Source organism: Corvus hawaiiensis, chromosome 3 (genome assembly GCF_020740725.1).
Source record: "Corvus hawaiiensis isolate bCorHaw1 chromosome 3, bCorHaw1.pri.cur, whole genome shotgun sequence".
In the NCBI taxonomy this organism is placed as follows: Eukaryota; Metazoa; Chordata; class Aves; order Passeriformes; family Corvidae; genus Corvus; species Corvus hawaiiensis.
Genome location: NC_063215.1, coordinates 53,442,206 through 53,468,344, shown reverse-complemented (window position 1 = coordinate 53,468,344; position 26,139 = coordinate 53,442,206). Strand labels below are relative to the sequence as shown.

Below are 26,139 nucleotides of genomic sequence, written 5' to 3'. Positions count from 1 at the left end.
CAATTTACAAGGGAGTTCAATCCATAAGCCTCATTTTTGAAAGATTGAACTGAAATATGTGGAATAGTTATAATGAATAAAAATCCCAGATGGAAGAGGCTGAAATTAAAAGATTCAAACAGTATTGAGAGCCAGGGAAACTGGTGCCCTAAAATTTGCTTTTAATTAAATATTTTGATAAACTACTAGCAATAATGTCTATTTCAATTACTGTAGTCAATTTAATCCCAGAAAGAAGAAATACTCTGAGAAATAATTTCACAAAGCCGTTGGTCATGCTTAAGAGCCCTGAAATCAAATTATTTCATGATAACGTGTACACATAAGCACAAATTCACTACAGAGTAGGGTCTTTCCAATTTGGTATTTGAGGTATTAGTCATTTCATAAGTGCAGTGGCACCTGGACTATATGATCAGGAGCTTGATCAGCCAGCAGAGGCATGATGGATTGATTATCCCCTTGTACTCAGCGCTCCTGAGACCACATCTTGATACTGTGTTGAGTTCTGGGCCTCTCAGTTCAGGAAAGCCATCCATTAACTGGGGCAAGTTCAGTGTGGGGCCACTGCAATGGCCAGGGCTGGAGCAGTTGTCTGGCTGGGACAGGATGAGGCATGGGGCTGTCTTGGCCTGGGGCAACTGTGCTGAGATTCTGTCATTTTGTGATACTGTGTGGAATGTGCAGGACTCTGACGTGCTGCTGGAGCCTGTTTAAGGAATAGGTGATATAATTGTTATTACTATTACTACCAATAAGAGTTAACTACACATTATTTTAGGCAAAAAGTAAGAACAATAATAAAAAGTATTGAGATAAAAGTACATGTAAGTACAGAAGCTCTGTCTAATGGAAGGTGCAATGGCAGTTTCTGATTTTTCTGGAAAATTGATCTTACCAGTGAAATGAATTGTCCTGCGCTTCTGGGAAATAGCTCTAATTAAAACAGGCATTGAGAAGGAATGGGAGAAGTTGTTTTACTGTGCGGCTTTCCCTAAAATTGCTTCACTAATACATTGCTGTTGGAGTGAGTGAGGTATGGAAGAAAACAATATAATGCTACTTACCCCAGCAGACATATATTAAATCACAGTGATTTTTGGACAGATAGTTGTGTGCTTCTGAACTGACACTTGCTGTTCCAGGTATTTTTTCAGAAACTATCTTTGAATTCAGCCTGATTTGACAAATAGAGGCCAGGCCCTTCAAAACTATTTAATTTACTATGCATAGCATATCAACTTGTTAACAGGGCTGTACCGATAATGCAGGTATTAAACACCACAGAATAAAGCTATCTGTATTTTACCACATGGATAAATTATGAGATCATAAGGACAAATTTAATGTGTTCCCATAATTTAATTTTTTGTAGTGGGAAGACAAAGTATTTGAGACAGCTAAATAGATAGATAGAGCTAGACCATACAAATCCATAATATGCTAGAAACCCACAAAATTTCACCCAGTTAGCAAATTACAAGGCAAATTTCTGACACAGGGACTGTCTAGCCTGATTTCTCAAGGTATAGCTACAAATATGCCTCCATTAACTTTAAACTGGAGAACACGATACAGATGGCAACACAGCAATCGTTTCCTTAAATTATGTATTTGGACCTCGGAGTCTATGTCCCTCTCCAGACAACCCCCTTTTTTTCCAGTGTTCCTCCAAGAAGTATTAAGTTTTAGCCATCTAAAGTTACTTTACTTCTGAATGAAAGCATTGACACAGAGATTTAATGCTCTCTGACTAATGCCCTCTAACTTCATTGTATTAGTTCATTTATCTTAACTTTCCTGAGAGTGCTGCTCTGTAGACAAGCACTTAGTCTGTTAGCTGGAGCGAGCAATCTTTGCTTCATGCTTACTGCACTCATCACCTGGCTTTATAATAAGCAGCAGACTTAAGACTTACTCAGCTTGAAACTATTTTTACTTCTCTTAGGTATGGAAGCAGTGTCTTACTCCATCTCCTCTTTTTGCACTTTCTGGTTTTGGGTGTGGAATGTCCTTGGAGAACTTTATCGGAGAAAACCTAAATCACATCCCACTTCACTATGTCCTCAATGTGATGCAAATAAAATCTACTATGATGTTTGAAATTTGGAAAATCCTCTCACATATATGCTACACTTCTTGTTTTTATTTTTCTGTGAAGTAGATAGCAATATTAAGTTTGGAATGTGTTGTTAAATTACCTTCAAATTTTCCATTATAAGTTTCTATTTTAGATTATTTATAAATTTATCACACTCCAGTCACTTAGGATGAGATTTCCCATGTTCATCTTTTTGCCTCAGGCTGAATTTTCATTCAAAGACATGCAAAAATGTTTCAGCAATTTCCAAAATCTAGGTTAGAGAAAATTAGGTTGGGGTGCTATATTCTTTTTTCCAATGCTAATAACAGTTCATTTTGAGCTTATGGCTTTTTGGTATTTGCAAGGAAGTCCAAGAAAATTTATTTTAATTTGTGGAAAAATTTTAGCTTCCACAATTGCTGTACATCTACTTGGTTTATTAAATTCTAGTTATTATTTTTTTCTTATGGATGACACAAGCATCCTAGTAGCAAAAGTAACAAAAGAGGAAATATTTTAATTACAAAATGTGTCATAAAGCTAATAAAATGGTTGAATTCAAGTTGAATGAACAGTTTTAGTTTCAGCATTTTTCAGTTAAAGAGTATGTAAGTAAGCATCCTTAAAAAAACTTTTTTATATACTTGTGCTTTTTTCTTGTTGTTTTGGTGGTGGGTTTTTTTTAAATATGGAAAAGAAAATCCTATCAGCTCTAATTTGTTTCACAGAAACATGGCAGTATGTCCAGCCTAGCTAATTCTAAAACCTAATGCTTGTACCTAGCATTGTGGGCTTGAAAAAGATCATGTATTAAGCCCTTTACAAAGAAAATGATAACCAAGTGACAAAATGTGGAAAAGATCTGTAGACAGTAATGTATTTTCTATGACAGAGCTTTTATGACTACATATGAAATCGAACACAAAAAAAATTCAGGGGAGAGTTAATACATTAAGAAATATCAGATTTAAATTTATCAGATCAAAAGCTTCAGTGGATTTTGTTGGTCTTGTGATTGAAGAGTCAAAAATGGCCAGTGATCATAGCCCTGAAACATGAACACTTTAATTTTTGGCAGCACCTGCCCTTCCCAAGTAAGGGAAGCCATAGCTCTGGCAGTGCCCATAAGAGGTAATGATAAACATTACAATCTGAGATTAGCAACCTCTGAGGCTATGGAGATATCAACACACAGGATAAGGCTCTCAAAGCCTTAGCCAGAGATCACCTTCAGCCTATAATTGGGAAGAGAAAAATAGCTTATGCTTATGCCAGCCTGGTCTCTGCTTATCCACATTCCAGGCTCTCTGCCCAGACACATCAAGTTACTTTTATTTCTCGAGAAGGGGACAACTGATCCCTTCTTCATTTTTTAAGTTGTAGTCCACACAAATATTAATATTTCTTTGCATTTTTGCTATTTGTACCATTTTGAGGATGTGAAACCAACTTAAATTAGATTTTTCTGTCCACTTTCAGGCCTGTTGACGTTCAGTCTAGTTAGTCTTGTTCAAGGCTCATTTTATGGGTTTGTTGTTTGTGTGGAGAGGTTGTTTGTTTTGTTTTATTTTGGGGTTTTTTTGTTATTGTTTTTTGTTTATTTGTTTGTTGGGGTTTTGTTGTGTGTGGGTTTTTCTCCCAAATTATGAAACAAGGGAATGCTATGGAAAAACTTCAATAAATTTTTAAAACCCTACAACAGTCTCTCTTACACAAGTAATATGTCCTGTGGATAAGAACAAGCTTTCTGATTACTAGTCTGTTCTGCATAGTTCAGCTGTATTCTTTGGCAGAGAGGCTACAAGAGCTTTTGTCTGAATGTGCAGAAGCTCATGTGTCACTCACATTGACCATCACAGAGCTGTTGTTTGCAAAACTGTGCTGTTAGCCCAGACAAAACTGACAAAAGTGTTTTGCAAAGAGCCAGCATCTGCTAATACAAATGTAAGACGTAAAAGCATGCTACAATTTCTGCAAAAAATACTCAGTTTGGAGAATGGTTTTTTCTTGGTATGCTCCTACATGCCCTAAAGCATTTGAATGAGTTGCAGTCTGTAATTCATTGAATAATACATTGCTGGTGCTGGTGCATTCTTCACAGCCCAGGTTTTTTTAGTGAAAATTTGCTATACACAGTCTTTAAAGACTTTGAAATATCTCTCTTCAGTCTTTTTGGACTGTACTGCTGTTCGTTATCAGCAATAATTTTTTTGTTATGACTGAAAATGAATTTTTGATAATGCAAACACATATAAGGCATAATGAATATATTGAATGTTCTGAATGTTTTTTTCTTAATGACTACGACATGCTTTTTAATGTGGAAACACTCAGCCAACAAAAAATGCTTGTACTTTTGTGAAATGACATTAGCTGCAAAGCTGGTGAAATGAATGGATACAAAAGCATAATGTGCTGGTGTATAAAGCTCACCATCTTCTAATCAGAATTTTGTTCACTTGTTCCCAGAAACCTGGGCACTGAAAAGAAAATAATTTTTCCCTGAATTTACAAAATGCTAATCTTATAGTAGCATAGGTTTACTAAGGTTAAAATCATTATTTTGTGGGATTGAACCACTTCATAACATGGTCTGAGAGCTGGGTGGGCAATAGAGCCCATAAGGAGTCATGTTTGCCTGCCTCTTGCAGGACGTAGAGTTGGTTGTGTCTTGAACAGCTGCTCTTCCTGAGGTTACACTCTGATTAAAAGAGATATTTTCTTGTTAATCCATCCTGTGACGGAAGTAACAGCTAAAAATAAAGAAAAAGTAGCATAGAAAGCAATATGCTGGCCGATTTTTGTTAAGAATAGAATGCAATGCTGTCAAGGGCTGAAAATAATTTCCTCGGTCAGAAATCTTAGAGTCAGGGTGCTTGTGTAATGGGACCAGAAGAGATAAGGCAGATTAGATTAAGGTTGCTGAATAATCACTTCTTTCAGAAAAAATATAGTCTAATATCTGAAGGCTTATTCTTGGAAAATATTTTTCTTGGACCTGGAATTAAATATTGACATTAAGAAGGTCTATACATCATCACATACCTGTGACTCAGAGATAAAATCCATTATTTGGGTTTACAAATGCTTTTCCTTGATCACTTTCATGAGATAATAAGTATGCTTAATATATCTAGATTTCATATTTATTGTGAGCTGGGGTTTATTTATTTGTTTATTTGTAGCAATTCACAGAGACAAACCTGAAAAACAAGAAAAAATTGAGAAGAAGGAACCCCTAAAGGGTATGTATTCAGCTTTTGATATTCTTTGTCTTTTTATCAGTGATTCAAAATAGTCTAATCTATTGACACTTAGACTGTTCTTGTAGATCCCAATTATGTTTAAGGATGGAGGAAGTGTTGTGAAAGCCAGCTGGAAGGAGAATGAGGATTTAAAAAAATTTTGAATTCATCACTGTACAGAAAAGCTGAAATTATATTCAAAGATTAATTAATAAGTCTTTACTGTACTATTAACTTATGTAAAAGACACCCAGAGCACAAATGGGTGATTTTTTTATTCTTTTTGAATAAATCCAAGCATATTGTTTGTCCTTGAGAATACTTCTGACCAAAATGTAATGAGTAAATTATAACATACTGGAAATGGTCCCTGTAGACATTCTGTGTTGGAAACCTGCTTTAAAAAAAAAAAAGAAATATCTCCAGATTCATTGCAGAGACACTGGGGAGACGTTTAGAGAGAATTTAACAATATCCTGGTGGTGGATGCCAGCAACAAATTACAGATCTGTTGTGGGAGTCAGAATCAGGATACTGCTTAGTCTCCACCTACGACTCATGAGTTAACTCTGGGTTACAAGAGCCACCATCTAGTTTGCCTTTTGTGAGGTTATTTTAGCAAAATGGAATTTTGGTGCAGCTCACCTACTAGTCAAAACACTTTAATTCCTCTGAGAACATGTCCTTTGCACTAAATTATGGTTAATAAAGTCTTGGGCTGCAGGAAGAAACACATTCTGGAAGAACAAACAGGCCAGTGATCACAATAAATCACTAAAAAAAGAAAAGGAAAGACCAAATATTCAGCCACAGCAAACTTATTCAGGCCAAGAATGCAAGTGAATGTGCATCTCTCAAAAGCTGTGCTCAACTAGGCCTTTCTAATGGTCTCTGGAGCTTTTCCATTTCCAAGTAATTCAAAATGAGTAAAACAAGACTGATTTTAGAAGTTAATGGCAGGCATATAAATTGAGGGTCTGTTAGAATGAATATTTTTTAGTAGAAAAGAGAATTGTGATAACAGGGGAAATTTTTTCTGAGATTTGGAAAAATGGCAGAGCAAAGACCATAATGTCCCACATTAAAATAAGAATTGTCTTTAAGTCTTTAAGACTTCTGTTAAAGATTTCTGTTCCTGGAAAACTTGGGGAACTCTTCAACTTGATTTCATAGGAGAACAATATTTAATGTTTTATTAAGTTTCTTAGAACTGGAAAAAAATTATCCCAGCCAAACTCACATATCCAGTGAAAAAAAATCACTATTATACTGCCTTAGCTTGCCATAAATCCCATTAATATTCTGTCTACCTAATGGTATTTTTTCTTGAAGTGCACTATTGGTTTTGTTTAGTGAACTATTGCCAAAACTGCTACGGAAGCACTGCTGTGTATAGAGATTCTCTGTATTCACAGTACTAGTAAACATTACTTTCACACTGTACATTAAATTTCAAAAATATGACTATGGATGTGTGTCTTTCTAAAGCCTGTTTCATTGTAGTGTGACTGGGAGACTCCAGAGACTGCATCCCTGTATTTTAACTGTTTATATTCTATGTTAAATACATTCCCTTTTCAAGATTGAGACAATGGAGGGTATAAATAGCATTCTGTTCTAATTTATAATCAGCTTCTGGGATGAAGTTTAGGAAAGTTATTTAATGACACAGAGAATAATTGGAAGTGTCTCAGTCACTTAGCAGTGTCTCAGTCAGGGATGTCAGGCATATTCTCAGGTATTTCATCACTATACTGCTTAAAAATGTGGAAGTCTGAATATTCTCTACCACTCTTCTTTTGCATCCAGTTAGATATGGAATTCATGGTACTGTAAAAGGAATTCCTTATCTCCTCATGTTAGACAAAAGGAGTTTTGCTAAACTTGGATGAAATCTCCTCAGTATTTAGACTTAAGCTAGGCTTGCATTTTCACAGCTGTGTTTTCTGAAGTGCTCTAAAACCCACATGCTTATTTTTCATTTTCTGGAAAATTGTAGTGTAAAATCTTAAGAAAAGGGAGTGGAAAATGTGAATGAGTGGATAGCATAATGCAGTTTCCACTGTCATAATGTTAGTTTTACCTTGTGCATACTGGGCACCCAATTATGGTTTTGAGATTGTCATTGCCAGGGACTGATCTCAGCCAGTGTCCATTACTAGCTATCTGTATCCATTACTAGCTATCCATATCCATTACTGGTTATCCATTTCAAGCCAGCTGGCAAGTGGCAAATGTATCATTTGCACATGTGATTCTCTTATGCTCCGAGATTGATTCCAGGGTTTTTACGACCTGTGTGTGACAGACTATGGGGTGGCCAAGGTGAAGTCCTCTTTGTATCACAGGCAGCAGCATTTACTGTGAGCTGTGTCTTAGTGCTCAACAGTTTTCTGAAAATCTCTCTTGTGGAATTGACAGACAGTTGCAAGAGATGATGTTATGCAGCAAACAGCTGAGGCATGTTACCATGGCAGTAACTTGTTAGCCAGAGTTGGCTGCTCACACCCATGTAGTATGATGTACACTGTAAAAATATGCACAGGGCAGCTCAGGAGCAACACACTCTGCCACTTAATATACTAAGGCTTATCTCAGTGAAATTGTTTTGGATTCTTAATTTTTTCCACTTTTTTTTTTTTCTTTTTTGGATATATATAACGCTTTCCTTCTTTTCTAGTGACAAATAAAGACAAACTGGAAAGACAAGAAAAACCTGAAAAAAAGGAAAGGCATGCAGGTAATTATTTAATGTCAGAATTTATTTTATATTGGGCCATACCCCAAAGATAATTCTCTACTCAATTTCCATTTACATATATCCTTGATTGGAGAAAAAGAGTTATAAAATGTTATGAATAAAAATAATAAGATCATATAAAGGTTTGCAGACTTACACACTAAGCAGCATTTTGTATTCCTTCTGTATGTTTGCTGTTGGTTTTTTTTCTGAGGAAGGGAGATAATATATTTTATACTCTGGATTAGTATAATCTCATGATCATCATTGACTATTTCCAACACTTGCAATAAGTATGGTTGCTAAGAGACTATAGTCATCCAAGAAAAAAGCACCTGACAGCCTATAAACATAGGTAATCAGACAGGCCATGTAGAAAAAAAAAACCATTTTAAATAGAGTACTGCATAGGGCCATTGCAGAGCCACTGAGTAGGCCAGGACTAGTTTTTCAATAGTTACTTGCAATAAATAGGTATGTTTTATCCTCCCCAATTCTTACTTTCTTTTTAGACACCAACTCGCTCATGCGTATATTTTTGTGTTCCTAGAATAATCTCATATGCCGTACTCAAATAGAGAACTGAGTATTTGCACACACATGGTTCCTGCAGGCCACCTCAGGGCACATGAGCGCATGGAAATATCAGTTCTGCACATCCGTGGACAAGTTACTGTGCAAACTTTAATCACAAATATTATCAAATCAGAGCCCACACACGAGAATATTCTGGACTACCCCCCACTCAGCGACTCTCATACAACTCGGGTGTATTCTGAAACCTGAGCCAGAAATCTAGTAACTACAGAGTAGTTAATTTCAATTTGTAAGGTGGAAATTAAAAGCAAACAAAAAGCCCTAAAATGCATTAGTTATAATGTCATTGCAATTAGATTTGTAATTAATTATAGTGCTTAATCATTCATAGCTGGAAAAACTGTTAGTTGTTCTGTGGAGTTCAGAAAATCCTTCAGAAATTAACCAAAGTAATAAAAAAGAAAGCTAAAAAACAATAAACCAAAATAAATCAATAAATTAGAGTATATAAAAATATTTTTTAAAAATAACCAGTAAACAATATAAATAAGTTTGACTGTTCTCAATTACCCTCTTTCATAGGATTACAGCAGAGCTAGACAGGCTGGTGCTCCTCCAGCCAATGACAAAGACCTCAGTGATGGCAGATGAGTTTTTGAAAGTTCCAACCCCATGTTTTGGTGTCAACAACAAACAGCAGCAGCTGAATCATCCTTCCTTGTTCTTTGCATGGATAACCATGGTGCATACTCGTGTTTCTTGATCCTTTTTCTCCTTTTTCTCCTTTTTCTCAATTAAATGCAACATTTCTCTTTTTTGTAATGACCATTAAGATTATTGGTTTTATTTTTAGCTATTCCCAAAGAGAAACCTGAAAAGCCAGAAAAACAAGAAAAGAAATCTCCATCTAAAGGTACTGCAGATCATCATTAACAGTTGTACAATTTAAGTGCTTGTATAGTTTGGGAGAGTGTGGAGATAAGTATTTAAAGTACAAAGCTCTTCTAGTTCATGCTGTACATTTTTTGAGTGTTGTCACTTTTGCTTGAGCAGGTCTTGATTAGCCCCTGAGTGAAGTCTTGCCCAGCATATTTTTTTTTGCTTTAATCTCTTGTTTTGATGCAGGGAGTTTATTATAAATCATTCTTACATAGCTAAAGAACTAAGCCTATGCCTATTTTATTTACATTCCTTGATGCCTTGTCCTCCGCAAAGGGATTCAGTAATTTGCCTGCAAAGAAGGTTTTCTCTTGTGTATTAGTTTTCAACCTGATGCAGACTAATTCCAGAGTGTTTACTGTCTCTCAGTCTGGGTCTTCCATCATATCCAAAAATAGATTTCATTCTGTTGCTTTTATTATTTTCAATAACATTTTAATTTCAGTATATGATTTGCACTGTCCTCCATGGCAGAAGTGGCTTTGGTTAAGATTTACATATCTAATAATAATCATATACATTCTGAAGCCATATCATGGGTGTGTAAGGAGTGATTTTCACCATTCTTTTGACTGATAATTCCATCTTTGGTTATGGTTTGGACAGGGAGATTTAAAAATCCAATCACCTTGCCTTATTATGCCATTTTTTAAAGACTAACATTTATTATTACTTGGCATTTGAATGTTTTTATCTGAGGTTAGATATTTCTCCATGGCAGATATTTCTGTAATGAAGTTCAGTTTCAGTCTTTGTCTCTTCATTTTATTCGGTTATATCTTGAAGAAATATTATTGGTATCTTAGTACCAATTTATTGTGGTATTGAGATTAAACTCATGATGTTGAGATGCATGAATTAACTAGATTTAATTTGAATATGTTCAGACAATATAGATGCAAATGTACAAATCACCCTTTTTTTGACTTGACCATACTCTAAGGAGAAATGTAAAACAGAAAGTAGAAGTGAAGAAAGAAAGAAAGCAGAATGAAGACTTATAGCCTTAAAGACTTTGAAGGGTAGCCATTGTCCAGTCTCTCTTTTAAAGGGATAATGTTCATATTTTTCTGCTTTCAGTGTATAGATTGAAACTGTGGGATTTTTTTCATGAAATGAAATCATGCCGAAGTAATCCAGAGAAAATAAATGCCCACAGTGTCTGTGTTGATTTGAAAAGCAAATAACTTCCAAGAATCACTGAGATAGTCCTAACAAGCAGCCAGCCTCTTTACCCATTTATCTTCTGCTAGCTAACCAAATAATCACTTAGAGCGTTAATGTGTTTAATAGCAGCCATGGCTCCAGTCACTGGCTGGAAAATTTTATGAAGAATTTGGACACCTGTAGCTGCAGAGATTTGTGGCTGCAGTGTGACACAGCCATGCTGCTCTCTCTTGGGTTGTTTCCCTACCATGAGTCCCTATGGGTGGACTCAGGGCATCAGTGCACTTGTCCTCAGCATGTCCAAAGGTGCATTTCTGCCAGCAGTGTGCTGCTGAACTTTCCATTGCCAGGATCACCTCTCTTTTCTCAGGGGTCTGCTCTAAACTGGATTAGCTACCAGCAGTGCTGAGGGGTTATTTCAACCACTTGCAGTTCCTAGGAAATGAGAATGTTCAGGTCCTGGTCAGCTTCGGGGAATGGGCATACTGAAAATTGTCTAGCTACTTCCCATACAGTCAGCAGGTCTTCTCTGTGCTCATTACAAAGTCTCAAGGTAATTCTGCACTCTGTTAAAGGCTCCAGAAAGCCTCAGTGATATGAGTGGTTTTTAAACACATCATCTGAAAACAACTATATTTAAAAAAACAAAAACCATGTCTAAATATCAGTCATGGTTCATACAGGCAAGAATTCCAGGATGGAATTCAGTTAGAGAGGATGTTGTTATTCTGTAGTTATCAGTTGAAAGAAGTGTAATTAACTCTCAAGGCTGGTTTGTTCTGGCAATCTGTCTGGATGGTGACCAGGAGGTGCAAAGATAGAGGTCTGCATAAAATTTTAACAGCCTTTCTGGAACATAGTCATGTGTGTGTTTACACAGTGTATCTTGTGCAGACATAAGCTCACTTGAGATGGGCTCTGAAGTGAGCTCCAGACTTATGGCTGTTTTTGTAGACAATGAGCCCAAGCTAAGAAAAACACCTTTCTGTAAGACAAACACAGACACAGGGCTTCCTGTTGTCTGGAGCACAAGGCCAAGTCCGTGTCTGCTCAGAACTCGGCATGAGCAAGTTTGTGACATCTGGAATATGCAGTAAAAATATTCCCTAGAAAGCTTCAGATCTGTGTGACTCACTTGTCTTCTGGTAAGGGAGTCTCAACAGATATTTAGGAGTTTTATATTCCACTATGTGAACCTGAGAACAAGAATTTTGAAAACTGAAAAACCTGAATTGTAAGGAAATGTGAAATTTTCAGTGATGATGTTGTGTTTTGGCAATATTTTCTTGTTCTTTGTGAGTTTTTTCCCTAATATACAGTTGTTCTTATTTCTAGTAAGTCAAAAAGATGTACCTGAAAGACATGAAAAAGCTGAAAAGAAACCTCCTCCCAAAGGTATTTACTTATCTATACTACATTTTTTTAAACTGAGTCAATATTGAAATGCATAAACTTTATTCAAGAAGATAAATGTGCATGAAAAACCAGCTACATGAAACTAAAATGAAAGTAATCTTTAATCAGAATTAAAATGTCTCTAGAACATCCAGGGGTTAATTCTATGCTTAATCCCTTTTAAAATCTGTTGAAATTTCAAATCGAGAATGAAAGTACAAACCACCACTTCCATGAAAAACAAGTAAGCTTACCTGCAAGTGATCTGACATACATTTTCACTATAACTAGTTAAGGAAATTAATTCTCCACTAGCCAGCAATATCTGGCCATACCATGGCTGTGTTTGGGAGTAGTTAAGCTCATACATAAATACCTGAATTCTGGTTTGCAATAGTTAGATATTCCAGTTTACATATTGATAAAATCAGTTTAGTCAGCTCAGTGATTTAATAGAAATTGAAGCCTAGAGCCTTACAGAAACCTTAAATTTGATAGCATGCAAGTTCTACCTCAAGGAAGGAGACGTTTAGATCTATGAAGAAAACAGAAGTATGAACATCACACTGAACAGATTAGTTTAAAACATATGCAGTGGTACTTTATACTACTATTGGATTTTCCACTGGAGACAACTAGAAACACACGTACTGCCAGCATCCATGGCTCAGGTGAGAAAAAGTTGCTGACACACAAAACCAGAAAGAATACTCCAGGTCTCACCAAGCTCTGTGTGGCTTCAGCTACTGATATTTACAGTTTGGTAATTCTCCTTGGAAGCCTCCTCACTCTGCTGAGGGGCATCTCATGAATTGGTCTCATACACTTTCAGCTGGGAGAACTGGTGTAGAGTCAGACTCAAGAACTCAAAACATCTTGGACTGAGACCTAGAATCAGTGCATGAAAGCAATCCTTAAAATTAGCCACACACTATTTTTCCAGCTTACAACAGAGTTTAACTCTGGTCTCTGAAGTCTAAACTTGCTCAGATTTTACCTGGAAGTACCTCCCATATTTGTTTGCTTAATGACCAACATCCTTCTCCCTAGTTTATACCATAAAAACTATCATATTGTCATTACGCTTAATATTATTTGGCATATTCTATTATATTTAGTATCAGCCAAGTACGTGGTATAGCACTGAAGATAAAACCTGTTTGGATCTCATACTTCTGTTTAATTCTGCCTGCTTTGAGGGGATTGTAGTTTTCGTCATTACCAAGCTGTTAATAATGAAGAAATGCTCATTATTAATAGCACAATATAAAATAAATGGCACTGAGTATTATGAGGGGGGGAAGGAATGACACTGACAGCTTTTTCTTTATTACCTGCAGAGGAGAAGAAAGTAAAGAGCACTAAAGTGGAAGCAAAAGTTAAAAAGGAAGTGAAGGATGGAAAAGGAGAAGCAAAGATGGCAGAGAAGGTCAAGCAGGCAGAGACAAAACCAACAGAAACTGGGCTAATAAAGGCCAAAACGAAAGTTAAGGAGGAGAAAGCTCTTCAGACTGTAACTAAATCGGACAAGAAAGGTAAACAAAATGAGGAGGAAACAGATGAAGATCCTAAAAAGGTAGTAGGGAAGAAAGAGAGAGAATGGAGTTAAATCTGTCAAGGACCAAAGTCCACCCATGAAAAACAAAAGTGGATTGCAAATAAACTCCACATGAACCTCACACTGCTAGGATGAGATTACAGAAAATTAAATAACTTTAATGTATATAATCTGAAGGTTCTAGAAGTTTTTCATGGCTAAAGATTCATTGTAATTTAAATCCTTCTGTACCAAGGACCAATTTTTCTTCAGATAGGTCTGAGAATTCATGGATTTGTTCAGTGGCATCGAAGGTAGTAGATTGTGAGCATAGTTATTTTTGAAAATTCGGACTGTCCAGTGACCTATTCTGAATTTTGGTTTGTTCCTACATCTGCATATTTCCTCTGTAACCATAAAGAAAATAGTGACAGAGTAAAGGCAATGTAACAATTTATCTAACATCATATTGTATGAGGCACTGTCAGGTTGTCAGGTATTGTACAATGTAGTGACACACCTGCTGATGTAATTTAATGTGAACAGCTTCCAAATTTCTCCTAAAAAGGAAAGAAATGTTATTACTCTCATGAAAGGAAGAAATTAAGTGATAAAACAAAGAATCAATGTGCATCAACACCATATAGTTAACAAGGTGTTAACTATGTGCTCTCCTTTGTCAGAGTAAGCCTGGGCTCTTCTACTGCTGGGTTGCACAGACTGGTTCCCTGATTTCCCTGTGGCATTTCCATGGCACTAAGTACAATTTGATATGAAGGCAGCAGGGACTGGCTTTCTGTATGAACTGCCACACTGCAGCCACGGGATTATTCTGACATTGACACAGGCAGCTCAGTGTTGCATAGTGCACCTATCTGATCCTTTCAACTGTTAACCACAGATAAATCGTTGTGCCTGAACATCAAAGAAGCTGTCTCTGCCTCAATATCTGAGTCTGCCTGAGCAGATTCTCTCACTTTCATAACCATCACTCTGGACCCCTTAGGAGTTGCCTAAATTACGCTTTTCTAGAAAACTGTGAGACATAGCCCACTTTCTGACATGCATAGTGTGCTGAACTAGTATGTTTTAAAGTTTATTTGTATTCTAGTTAATTTTGTCTTTTACTTGAAGTATTGGGACCTTTGAGGCATGGAATCAAAGCAGCATCTATCACGCTGATTGCTGTGACCAAGGAGAAAGTTCAGCAATTTGTTCAGTTTGCTTGGAAGGTGAAATTCTCTTTCAATTTTTTGTTCTGGCAGATTTTCAGTGCACAGTGGATCCACTCTATACTGTTGAGGATAAAGCTCTCAAAAAGAAATGGTGTGCAGATGAGGCACCTTGATCCCTGACAACAAAATATTTTAAGTAGGGATCAAAGATTACCGAGACTGAAGAGAGTAGTGGTGGTTTTTGTTTGTTGGTTTGGTTTTTGTGGGGTTCCCACCACCAACTTTAGCTAATAAATATTATCAAAATGATCCATCTTGACATCAAATATTAACAGATCACTTTCTAAGTCTGCTTTAGAGAGTGACCCCAGGGACTGTGCACAGAATCCCAGCAGGTGAAAATGAGAATAAGCAGCTGGAGTGGAGAAAGGAAGGAGCCTCTTCAGCTGCCCTTATCACTGGAGACAGGGCTACACACATCCAGTGACAGCTGCATTTCCTGCTCTTGTGCTTCCTTTTTCCACCATAAGCCACTGCTACCCAGCTAGATAGCCTAAAAAATTCACTTTTATATTTCAGTCCCATTGTGACCCAAGGTGAACATAATTTCAATGCAGTTTTGCAGAGATTTCCTGATCCTTCAATCTTTACTTTTACTTGCTCAAGGGAGTAGTTCTGCCAGCTTATCTGAAACAATGTAAAAAATATAGCAGTGATGACAGAGGAGTTGTTGTGATTTCCCTGCTGTTTCATCATTTAGTACTGAAATTAAAATTAAAAAAGATAGGTCATGTCCCTGGGTAAATCACATGAAGCCAAACAACAGAAACATCTATGGGTATTTTTACCATTAAGAATCTGTCCCAAACTTTGACATGATTTATTGTACTTATATGAATATTTGTGCCTCCATTACAGAGTTATAGGTGAAAACTAAAATGTGAAATTCTCCTTTCAATAAGAGAGTTTAAATTAAAATGGATTTTTAGCCATGAAGAGGTACTTGAAAAATCATATTCATTTAAAATTCCTTAGATTTCAATCTTTACTGATTGGTAGCATTCCTATGAACTTAAATTGGATGATATAGTGCACCTTGCTATGTTATATAGAAATGATATTTTTGTTATTCAGAGATTCACATTCTGCCTTCAATTTGTTTTATAAATCCCAGGTTTTTGGGTTGAATTTCTAAAGAAACACTATGAGGAGAAAATTAATACAAAATCTTCTTTCTCAGAGACAATCAAGAGCAAGGCTTTTTTCAAAAGTTTATTCAAATTTCATTTCCACAAAACAAAATAAAATAAACCCACAACAAAACCCCACAACAACAGAAAAAGAAAAAATCAACAACCCAGTCTGTTTTATTTCTGGTCTATACTACTATGTTTAAAGAATAGATTATTTTAATATCAGTGAAATGGTGTGATTCTAGGACCTCAGGCTATGTCTATATCATAACTCAAAGAGAACCAGCACAGGCTTGTGCTCTGTCTCGGCATTGTCCATACAGTGTATCTTCCCCTGCCATAGTTTTGTCCCATATCCTCCTGCAGTCTTCTGTACAATGCCCCAAGTGGTCCAGGGAATTTTCCCAACAGGCAGCAAGGATGAAGGCAGCTTGTTTTGGCAAAAGAGAACTCAGAAAAACAGCTTTTTGGGCAAGACCTGTGCCCTGAAACTTGCTTTCTGGGCTAAACAATTGGTGTTGCTCAATTTGATTTATTAGTACCCACTAAGGCCCTATTGCAACTGTTTCGAAGTCACTGCAAACACTCTGCTGGCTTCAGTAGCTTTGGGTGGGCTTAAGAGTACAGATCTCTGCATGTTTTCTCACACACATGCTGTTACTTTTTTTTTTTTTAGAATTATCATATAGACTTAGGGCAGATATTGTAGCCTTAAGGATGGAATGCAAAGCTGGAGTCAGCCAGAGTGATAAATTTGAATTCCTAGATATGAAAGTAAAAACTATTATGAATATTCATTAGAGGTTTTAACAGCAATGTTTACAAGCATAGCCCTGTGTACATGCTGAAAGTTTTGCCCCAAGCTCTACAATACTGACTAGTATTACCCTTGCCATCACATTGGCACAAAATAGCTGCCTAGGCTTCTATCAACTAGAAAATGTATTTGGATATTTGTTGAGCTGGTAAACCTTTTCCTAATTTCTACATCTGCATAGGAAATAATGACTTGAAAGCTGCAGTTGTCCATCCAAGGACTGCTGTAGCAGTCAACATAACAGAACAGCAGTCACAGAAATGCCTCAGCATCGACTGATACTGATGCAGCTGTGAACTCTGTATGGAAGAAAATGATATAATGAGTGTTACATACTTGGGAATAACATGTTGCATTTAAATGTAACAGCAATGCCATTTTAAAAACGTCAATTATTCCAAAGCCGGTATAATTTTATTTTGGAGTTGGCAATGGGGAAAGCAAGTGGCTTTGTAAGTGAGTAGGACAGAGATGCCAGAGGAGGTGGAGAGAGGAAGAGATGTAACTTCTGCATTGTAGGAGCTGTGCTAGAAGGATCTCAGACAGATGGATGAATATGTTTCACTCAAGGACAATTGAGAACTGACTTAGCTAACCAGAGCTGGCATTTAGACATCAACATTAGCTTTTAAAGCTTAGAGTCCACTGGGGCTATTTTTTCCTGACCAACTAAAGAGTCCAGCAATACTGAAATTCTTTTGTGCTCAGTTACAACTGGTAAGTTTTCCTCACCATTCTTAATGTTAGAAATTTTTATTAAGCTCCCCAGCTCTGCTTATGTATTGGAGAAATCAATAGATAATCAAGACTACTGGAGTCAGTTTCATTTAGATTCAGAAGCCTTAATTTCTAAATAGTGTAGTTTTAAAAAATATATATATATATATATATATACACACAGATCTAATATATACGTATATATTTGTTAAGATTAATGTTTGAAAAATAATTCTGTAGTGAATCAATAAAATTCTGTGGAAAATCTCATTGCTATAGGAGTGTAAGTACAGAGTTCTCTTTATATTCCCATTAACTAAATGTATATATTTATTATACAGTTAAAACCATTTTAACAAAATACCGTGATACAAAACCTTTTTTAAAAATTTTCTATCAGCTGTCTGTGAAATTGATCTTCAAGGATAAGGAAAAGTGTATGAGACCGGTGGTCAGGCAGCAGTTTGCACAGTACTTGTGCACGTGGTTAGGATATATGTCAAGCAAAGCCGGCCCAGAAAAAGAGTTGGTAGCTCTGGGATGCTGGAAGATCTGCAGTCCGTGGCTAGCGGTTTTGAATTAGATCTGGACAACAAATTTTCACTTTCTGAACATGTGAATCACTTGAAGGTCAGGGAAAAAACACAAATATATAGTAAGTAACTCTACTTATGAAAAGGCTACTGAGATGTCTTTGCACTGCCAAACTTTATCTTCACTGTTAAATACAAATGACATTCTAAGTTTACTTTCTTCATTGCTCTTCTTTTCCTTTTTGCTCTGTTAGATCAATATGCATTCTGTCGCTATGTGATTGACATGTTTGCGCAAGGGGATTTTTATCCAGGTACTTTCCTATATCATTGAACTCTGTTCTAATATTCTTCTGTTTCCCTGAGAGTTTTTGCTCCTTTATGTATTAAAAGTGTGGGGTTTATTATTGAAAGGTCTCACAAGAGCAACAAAGAGTGTGCAAATAGTTTTAATAAAGCATAAGAGCTAATGGCTGTTTTAATAAAGCTTCTAATTTTCTGTCTACAATGCATGAATTAAAATCAAGGTTATGTTAAAAGAAGAGTTAATGGAAGGCTGTAGAAATTGCTAAAAGTTTCTGTGCTTCTTTTGGCTGAGATGCAAGAGGAAGGAGCTTATTGTCAATAGCTTATTATTTGTTTTATTGGGTTTTTTTCCCCACAAATATCAAGGCTTAACTCCAAAATGCTTCAAAAATAGAACTTCCATTGCTGTTGGTATATAAAATACTTTACCTGATCCATCACTTCTGTGCTTTATCCTCTATCTTCCCACATCTCCATGCTAATCTGTTCTAACACAGACACTTAATTCCTCATGAAAAAAAGGAAGATAGAGCTACTGATGATGACCGAGCATCATCTCATAATATTAAGTCAGTCTACCCTGACCTTATTTAATAAATATTCTTCCTGCTGAAGTCTAGACATACCGTAGAGAGGACATAATCCTAGGAATGAGAAGCAACAATATTAATGACAAGCGTCAAGGAGAGAATATTTAAGGACACACTAAGCCTTACAAGCTTTGTTTATTCAGTTATTTGCTCAACAAGCTCTCCACTGGTACACCTCTGAATTGGTTGTGTTTTTTATTATCTCTGCCTTGTGGCTTACATCCTCTCTTGACATGACCAGGTTCAGACAGAGCTGGGAAATCCTAAGGATCTATCTGAGAAAGAAAGGGGAGATGGAGGACACAGATTTTTGTGGAGGGAAAATGATCAAACTTGGGATTCTTAAGGGAGAGGGTTTGTGTGGCTTGTTCTCAAAGAGTGACATGGAGAGGTAGCGGGTTCCATTAAAAGGGAACAAAATACTGTATCACCTCTAGGGTTTTAAAGACAGCCAGTTAGAAACAGAGGGACTGGTTTAGGCTCAAAGGGGGAAATGATTAGCCAAACCTTCCAGAGACCTTCAGTCATGTTTTGATTTTGAAAATAACACCCTGTACCAATGTGAATGACCTAGTTTCTGGATTTACACAGCTGTACCATCAACAAATCACATGAGAAATACTTTCATGGAGATCTTCAAGATCTTTTTTACAGTTCTCCCAACATTTACAAGCAGCAGTGAGAAAGGCTCCCTGGCCTGTTTGACACTCTCCTGAGGCAGAGCAGACATGCTGTAGGAAGAGAAGATCTGGTTTTTATCGGTTTTCACTTTTCCGGCTACAAGGAAACTGGGAAAACCATGAAGGGGAGCAGTGAGATAGAGAGGGAAGCCTGTAGCAACTTGAATTTCAGAAGATAAAAGACATGACTTTTCCCTTCCAGTGTTTGTCTTGTGTCATATTAGTATGCTATGTGGTACTTACTTGTGGTAAGAAATCAGAGGTTAAAGAGCTGAAGGACATTAAATGTACATTGGGTGATCAGATGGCCTTACAGGTGAATGAAAAACTAGGGTGACAGGTTTAGGCCCCAAAAAGAGGATATAAATCATAAAGCATCTTAAATAATCTAAACTGTTGGTGAAATGGAGAAGGACTGCCCCTTAACTTCTCTCAAAGTCCACCTGGGGCTCCACCTGTAAAGCAACTGCTTTTTGACCTGGCAAGTCACTTGTTGACACCTGAAGTTAAATGCTGCAGAGGGTTGTTGTGCTGAAGCCAGACACATTTTTGTGGGAGAGAAAAAGAACCCCAAGCTTTAGTCAACCCACTGTCTTTTTAGCCAACCCATTGCCTTTCACTGTCTGTGAAAGGCAATGCTGAAGCATCCAGACTGTTTCTGAGAAGCAAGGTAGAGGTCAGGTATGATCAGCCTTGATTTATGGAAATCATTGAGGAGAGTGCAACCAAACAGTGCTCAGTTAGTTTGTTAATGTCTTTTTCAGGCACAGTGCTCATTTTACACTGTCCTTTTGTGAACAGAAGTATTACTGTAATTCATTTTACTGAATAGATAAAAGTGGGGAAAACACCCCTTAATAACCCTAGTATCCAATTAGCTTTAAAATCTGGTATATTTTATCCTTTTATCTGTCTATATATTTTATGGTAAAGAACTTTGTCCAAACAATGGGTTCTGAGTGCAAATCAGCTGAGGAATTTAATTACATTCACCTTGACACTGCAATTCTTTCAAAAAAGGAATAATTTCTATCAATCTCAATATTCCATTTGTGAAGGAGAAAAGAAATATTTTTTGTCATAGAAAATTCCTTCACATAGACATATTGGAATTTTCTATGGCTAATGGTATCAAACATGAATTTCTGATTCCTTAAAATATATGGATTTATAATGTTAATAATAATAATATCATTCAGCATTTTTTCTTTCAAAGTATTTTTGCAATATTTCTATTATAAAAAAAAATCATGTACATTACTCCTAAGATTAGATTGTTTTATTTTTTTGTAAATTTTAAGCAAGAATTTACAGAAAAGTAGCTCACTTAATATAGCATTTTATAGTGCTCAAAAATTAACATTAAAAGTAAAGCTCAGTTCCTTAGCTTTCATTAAAAAATATAATTTTTAAAATATATCAATTAATGCACTTTTTCAGTCACACCCATCCATTAGAGGTCAGTTAACGCTATTGTGTTGATTTTAACAAATGAAGTTGAAATGTTTTTCACTTGCTCAAAGTTTAATCATGACACTGCATTCTTAGCTATAAAAAATGAATGAAATGTACACAGGGAATTCAGGGAAGTCATATAAGGAAGAATTTTTGCTAAGCTGTTTCATGCAGCATTAGCTTTTTTTTTTGTTTCGCTGGTTAGTATTTGTCCTTGATACTGACAAATTTGATGCATGTTCTCCTGTAAGTCACAATAATTGTATCAATATCAAATAACTTCTAAGACTTCTATTTTACTTTTTATGAAAGATAAGTATTTGAGGTTCTCAGCCCTTTACAACAGATAATAGTGGAATTTTAGTCACAAACTCATATTTTCTAATCCAGTAGTCCTTCCCATGAATATCATGACTGCAACAGTGACCATTTGGGTTCTACTGAGATATTTATATGTGCAGCACTTGAGGCCTACTGCATACAGTATAAAAAATTGCTTTATGATTTTATCTCTTGAGAAATGGACCTTAAAAATATTTTTTACCTTCTGTGTTGCATGCTTGTGATAAGTGAAAATTTCTCAGAGGAGCTGCTGAACCCCCTTTCATAGATTTTCTGGTCTTATTTGTCCCTGGACTACAGTTGCTCAGCCAAGGCAGTACTGTCTCAGTATTAACAAATCACTCTGTCCAAATTGCCTTGTACTCCTTTTGTCTGCCTGTAAATGAAGAATTAATATGCATTTTTTTCAGGATTAATTTTCCAAGTTTTCCTTATAAAGATTAAAACTTAAGGAGGAAAGCTTGTTTATTAAGAACATTAGTTCTGACTGCTACCCTTATTTTTCTATTGGCATTTCTGAAGTCCAAGATAGCATTTTTGATGCAGAAGACCACCGACTTATGTAGTTTCATGGATATAATTTATTCAATGCATTTGATAATTTGTTTGCTATTCCTGTATTTTATTCTGAGTAGTATTTCTAATGTTCTTATTCATAGTTTTATTTTTTATAGGTAGGAGAAAGGGTTCTATTTTAGTAGAAAGTTTAAATTTGTTTTCATAACTACTTTTTTTATGTTAGAGAGTTTGAAATCCTCACCCATGTGGATGGATTTCAGGGGCACTAATTGGTCACTCTTTTAGCATGGAGCACATGATTCTCTAAGTTAACTGGATCTACTCTATTTTATTCCCCCTGTGTCATAAGCCTGTTTCCCCACTGTTCCCCTACTTTCCCTGCTATGCTTGCCAGCCACTACTCTGGCAGATCAAGGAGCTGTTCTGATGAAATGCCTTTATTGTTTCGCAGATACTGAAATTGGATTCTTGCCTGTCTGTCTTTCTTTATGGCACCTCAGCATGGGGTTGTGCATGCTGAATTAAGAGTGATAAGCATGTCTTGGGTATTTAGTCATAAAATGCACCTTTCTTTTTCTCACCGGCATGTTGTCTACTCATGATCTGATTTTGTGTTCTTTTTAATCACTGAGAAGTTTATTTTGCATGCATAGATTTACTCTGTTCTGATTTTGGTTAAACCACTTGCATTTCACAGTACACCCGACTTACTACTGGATGGTCTTTACAGTTGCCTAATTGGCAACAAAGACAGTGGGAGCACAGATGTGGTATTATTCACAATTTAGACTTTCTAAAACCTTAGCACTGAAGCACACAATTGCCCTATGGAGCTTATACCACTTCCAATACAGCTAGATTGCAAAGGAATGTGGCCATATCAGTTCCTTTTATCAATGTACCCTTATATGTTTATTGTGTATTTCCATGTCAGGGTCCCAAATCCAATGTGATGTAGACAATTTTGCTTATCTTATACTGTTGAAAAAATATTTGCCTTGGAGAAGTTCACCAGGATTTCTGGCATGTGTACATCTCAAGAGAGTATCTTACAGGGTAAAACAGTCATCCCACCTTCTCATTAAAAAGTCATTGAAGCCTCACCTTTTGCACATATGCTCATGAAAAAAAACCAAAAAACCCCCAAAAGAACACCACACTGTGACAAACATGAAGAGTCAAGAAATTAAGGCAAATTGTGATGAGTGTCCATGGGGAATCTTACAGACTGCCTGGTCCTGGAAATTGTAGACTGAAAATCCTTCATGTCTACAATTTTCTTCCAAGGCTTATCTCTTCTCCATTGTCAAGAAATATTCTGTCAAAGAGAAGGGATTATTGTTATTACACAATACGGCAAGAGAATATCAAGTCTGTCAGTATGATACTTGCCATTTAATATCAAACAAATAAGGAGATACTGGTATAAAGGTACATCAATATTGAAAGATCAGGGACTATATTGCTGCAAAAAACCCCCTAGAGCAATAGAATCTAATTTTGAAAGTAAAAATGCCTGTGTTTGCCATGGGTGGGCTGTAGTACTGGAACTAAATACTTGCCCTCGGCTGTTCAGATAGCAAAACGCTTTAGGCTCTTGAACTATTTTTAAGTGTCACTCCTACTTGATTAAAGACTAGGATGTGTTGTGGATATCTCAATGGCAGGGAGCAACTTTTCAGCTTGTTACATTACATTTACATGGAGACAATTTTGGTGTAGTCTCACTGGGGATATGTTTGATGAAGTGCAATTAGAAAAAGGAAAAAAAGCAGTAATAATAAATAAGAAAGTAGCTTATTAATAGCTTGCTCTTTGGAGAAATTCAGCATGAAAAACTGTCAACTGAGTTATAGGCTTTCACATTTGAGAGAAAATGCTAAAGAATATAATCTTTTTCCTATGGAGAGATGCTTTCTGGTGCTAGCTACTCAGTAGCCCTGTCCCCAGTGGTAGAAAACAAGCAAGCCAGATATTTTTTTAAGTGAAATACTAAAGAAAAATAATGGGAGGCTTTGAGATTTTTCCAGTTTTACTTTTTAAACTTTTTACTTTTTTACTGCCTGCTGAGGGAAATATTGTAGCCCAAGATTGGAAAAGATTTATCTGGATTCTTCTTCAGAGTTGACAGTTAATTGTCCATCAAAAAGCTGTTCACATGAGGAAACACTTGCCAACCCATTTGTTTCTGTGGATGACATAAATGGAGATGATTGAACAACAGAAATATTTCTCTAGTATTTCTCTAGTAATACCCTGGAACAGTTTTGAATACTTTTCAGAGTCTGAAAGGAAAGAATTGATGAAGAGTAATTTTAAATACATGTATGAGGAACTGAAAATTAAGTTTTAGTTATTGAAATTTTCTAACTAATTTATTACTGTGCAATTCTTACAATAAACATTATCTACATTTGGAGTTAAATATTGCTTCTTTAAACTTCTATTCAGCTATGAGAAAATATGAGAAGATATCTGATCTAATTTTAACAAGATTCTTGTCTATGACCCCCCTCTCTCACCCCAAAAACTGTGTCTATTTCGTCAAATGCTGAAATGACATTGATCTCTCAATGGGGATGTTATCAGTATACAATCCTGACACCATCCCACAGAGGCAAAACAACTATCCATTATTCCCAGTTTATATCATCCCACTGTGAGTCAGAGCCAGATGCTGGCACATGAAGCTGCCTCTGTCAACACTCTTATGGCACTTTATTGTAACTTTGCCAAAAAAAATTCAAATTACTCCCTCTCTTGGAAACAGCTACAAAGGGAATGTGTGTTATTCTGCTTCTGCAGAAGAGAATGTATGTCTTTCTTTGACAGTTCACTGCAAGGCACTCTGAGGGTCAAAATTATGTGATACAAGAGAAAGTCACAACTTTTGCTGATGTAAATTAGTCTAAATCTTTGGTTTTAATGGAAACAAACCAATTTAAGCTGTGAAGACAGAGAGATTAGTGAAATTACTCTCATACTTGCATTATGTTTTATTACTATTATTTAGTATTATAAGCATTTCACATAGTTCAGTAAACAAGTTTCAAAAAGAAGGGTGATTTCAATGGAGGATCATCAAAAGACTCAAATACTTTAGTTTTGAAAAGTAAGCTATTTAGAAAATAAAGGCAAAAGTTAAATGCCAAAAATCCTCCTAAACAGCTAATAGTAAACAAATTGTTTCCTGTTTAAAAGGTAAAAACAAGTTTAACAAGTGACTTTGTAAAATAGTTATTACATTTAATGACTCATAATTGATTTCCAGAATCATTACAATAGATAGAATTATTACAATAGATATTGATGTTACATCAGGTAGGTTTAAAAATGGAAGCATTCTACAGGCAGCTTGAAGCAGCCTCAAAGTCACAGGCACAGGTTCTTGTGGGGGAATGTAACTACCCTGATAGCTGGAGAAGTAAAACAACAAGGCACAAACAGGTAGTGGAGGATCCCACAAGGAATGTTGTGCTGGTTGACCTCATAGTGACAAACAGGGAAGGCCTTGTTAGAGATGTGAAGGTTGGGGGCCATCTTGTCTGCAGTGACCATGAGATTGTGGAGTGCAGCATTGGGCAAGGAGAAACAGGGCAGTGAGTAAGATTGCAAACATGGACTTCAGGACAGCTAACTTAGCCTCTTTAGGGATCTTCTTGGAAGAATCCCATAGGAACAGGTCCTGTGGGAAGAGGTGTCTAAGAGAGCTGGTTGATATTCAAGGATCACTTCCTCTAGGCTCAGGAATGATGCACCCCAATGAACAAGAAATCAGAGAGGGCAAGAGACTTGCATGGATGAACAAGGAACTCTTGTCATTACTCAAGTGTAAGCAGGAAATACACAGGAGGTGGAAGCAGGCCACTTGGAATGAATATAGGGAGGCTGTCAGAGTAAGTTGGAGTCAAGGCTCCATCACAGAGTTGCTCAAGCTAAACAAGATGGCCAGCATCTTAAATGCCAACCATTTTAGTATAGCAGGAGTCTTACGCGGGTTGCAAGTAAACATTTGTCTTTCATGAGACATGATAACCCACAACCTTCTCCTTCAGTCAGTTTTCTAGTCCCACGTTATATAACTCTAAAATTTTAAGTGAGCTAATGAATCTGTTACCTTTAGAATATAATTCTGAAAATTCTCAGGGAAGTTAATCACCATATATTGA

The 26,139-nt window shown here is 36.3% G+C and overlaps 1 protein-coding gene across 1 annotated transcript in view; it reads left to right on the top strand.

Annotated features, from left to right (window-relative positions):
* TRDN (triadin) overlaps positions 1-26,139 on the top strand; it is a 155,163-nt gene that overhangs the window by 59,432 nt on the left and 69,592 nt on the right. The window contains exons 7-12 of the mRNA XM_048295999.1: positions 5,269-5,328; positions 8,009-8,068; positions 9,459-9,518; positions 12,047-12,106; positions 13,447-13,641; positions 18,333-18,392. Of these exons, the coding sequence (XP_048151956.1) occupies positions 5,269-5,328; positions 8,009-8,068; positions 9,459-9,518; positions 12,047-12,106; positions 13,447-13,641; positions 18,333-18,392 (495 nt within the window). The remainder of the gene's footprint in view (positions 1-5,268; positions 5,329-8,008; positions 8,069-9,458; positions 9,519-12,046; positions 12,107-13,446; positions 13,642-18,332; positions 18,393-26,139) is intronic.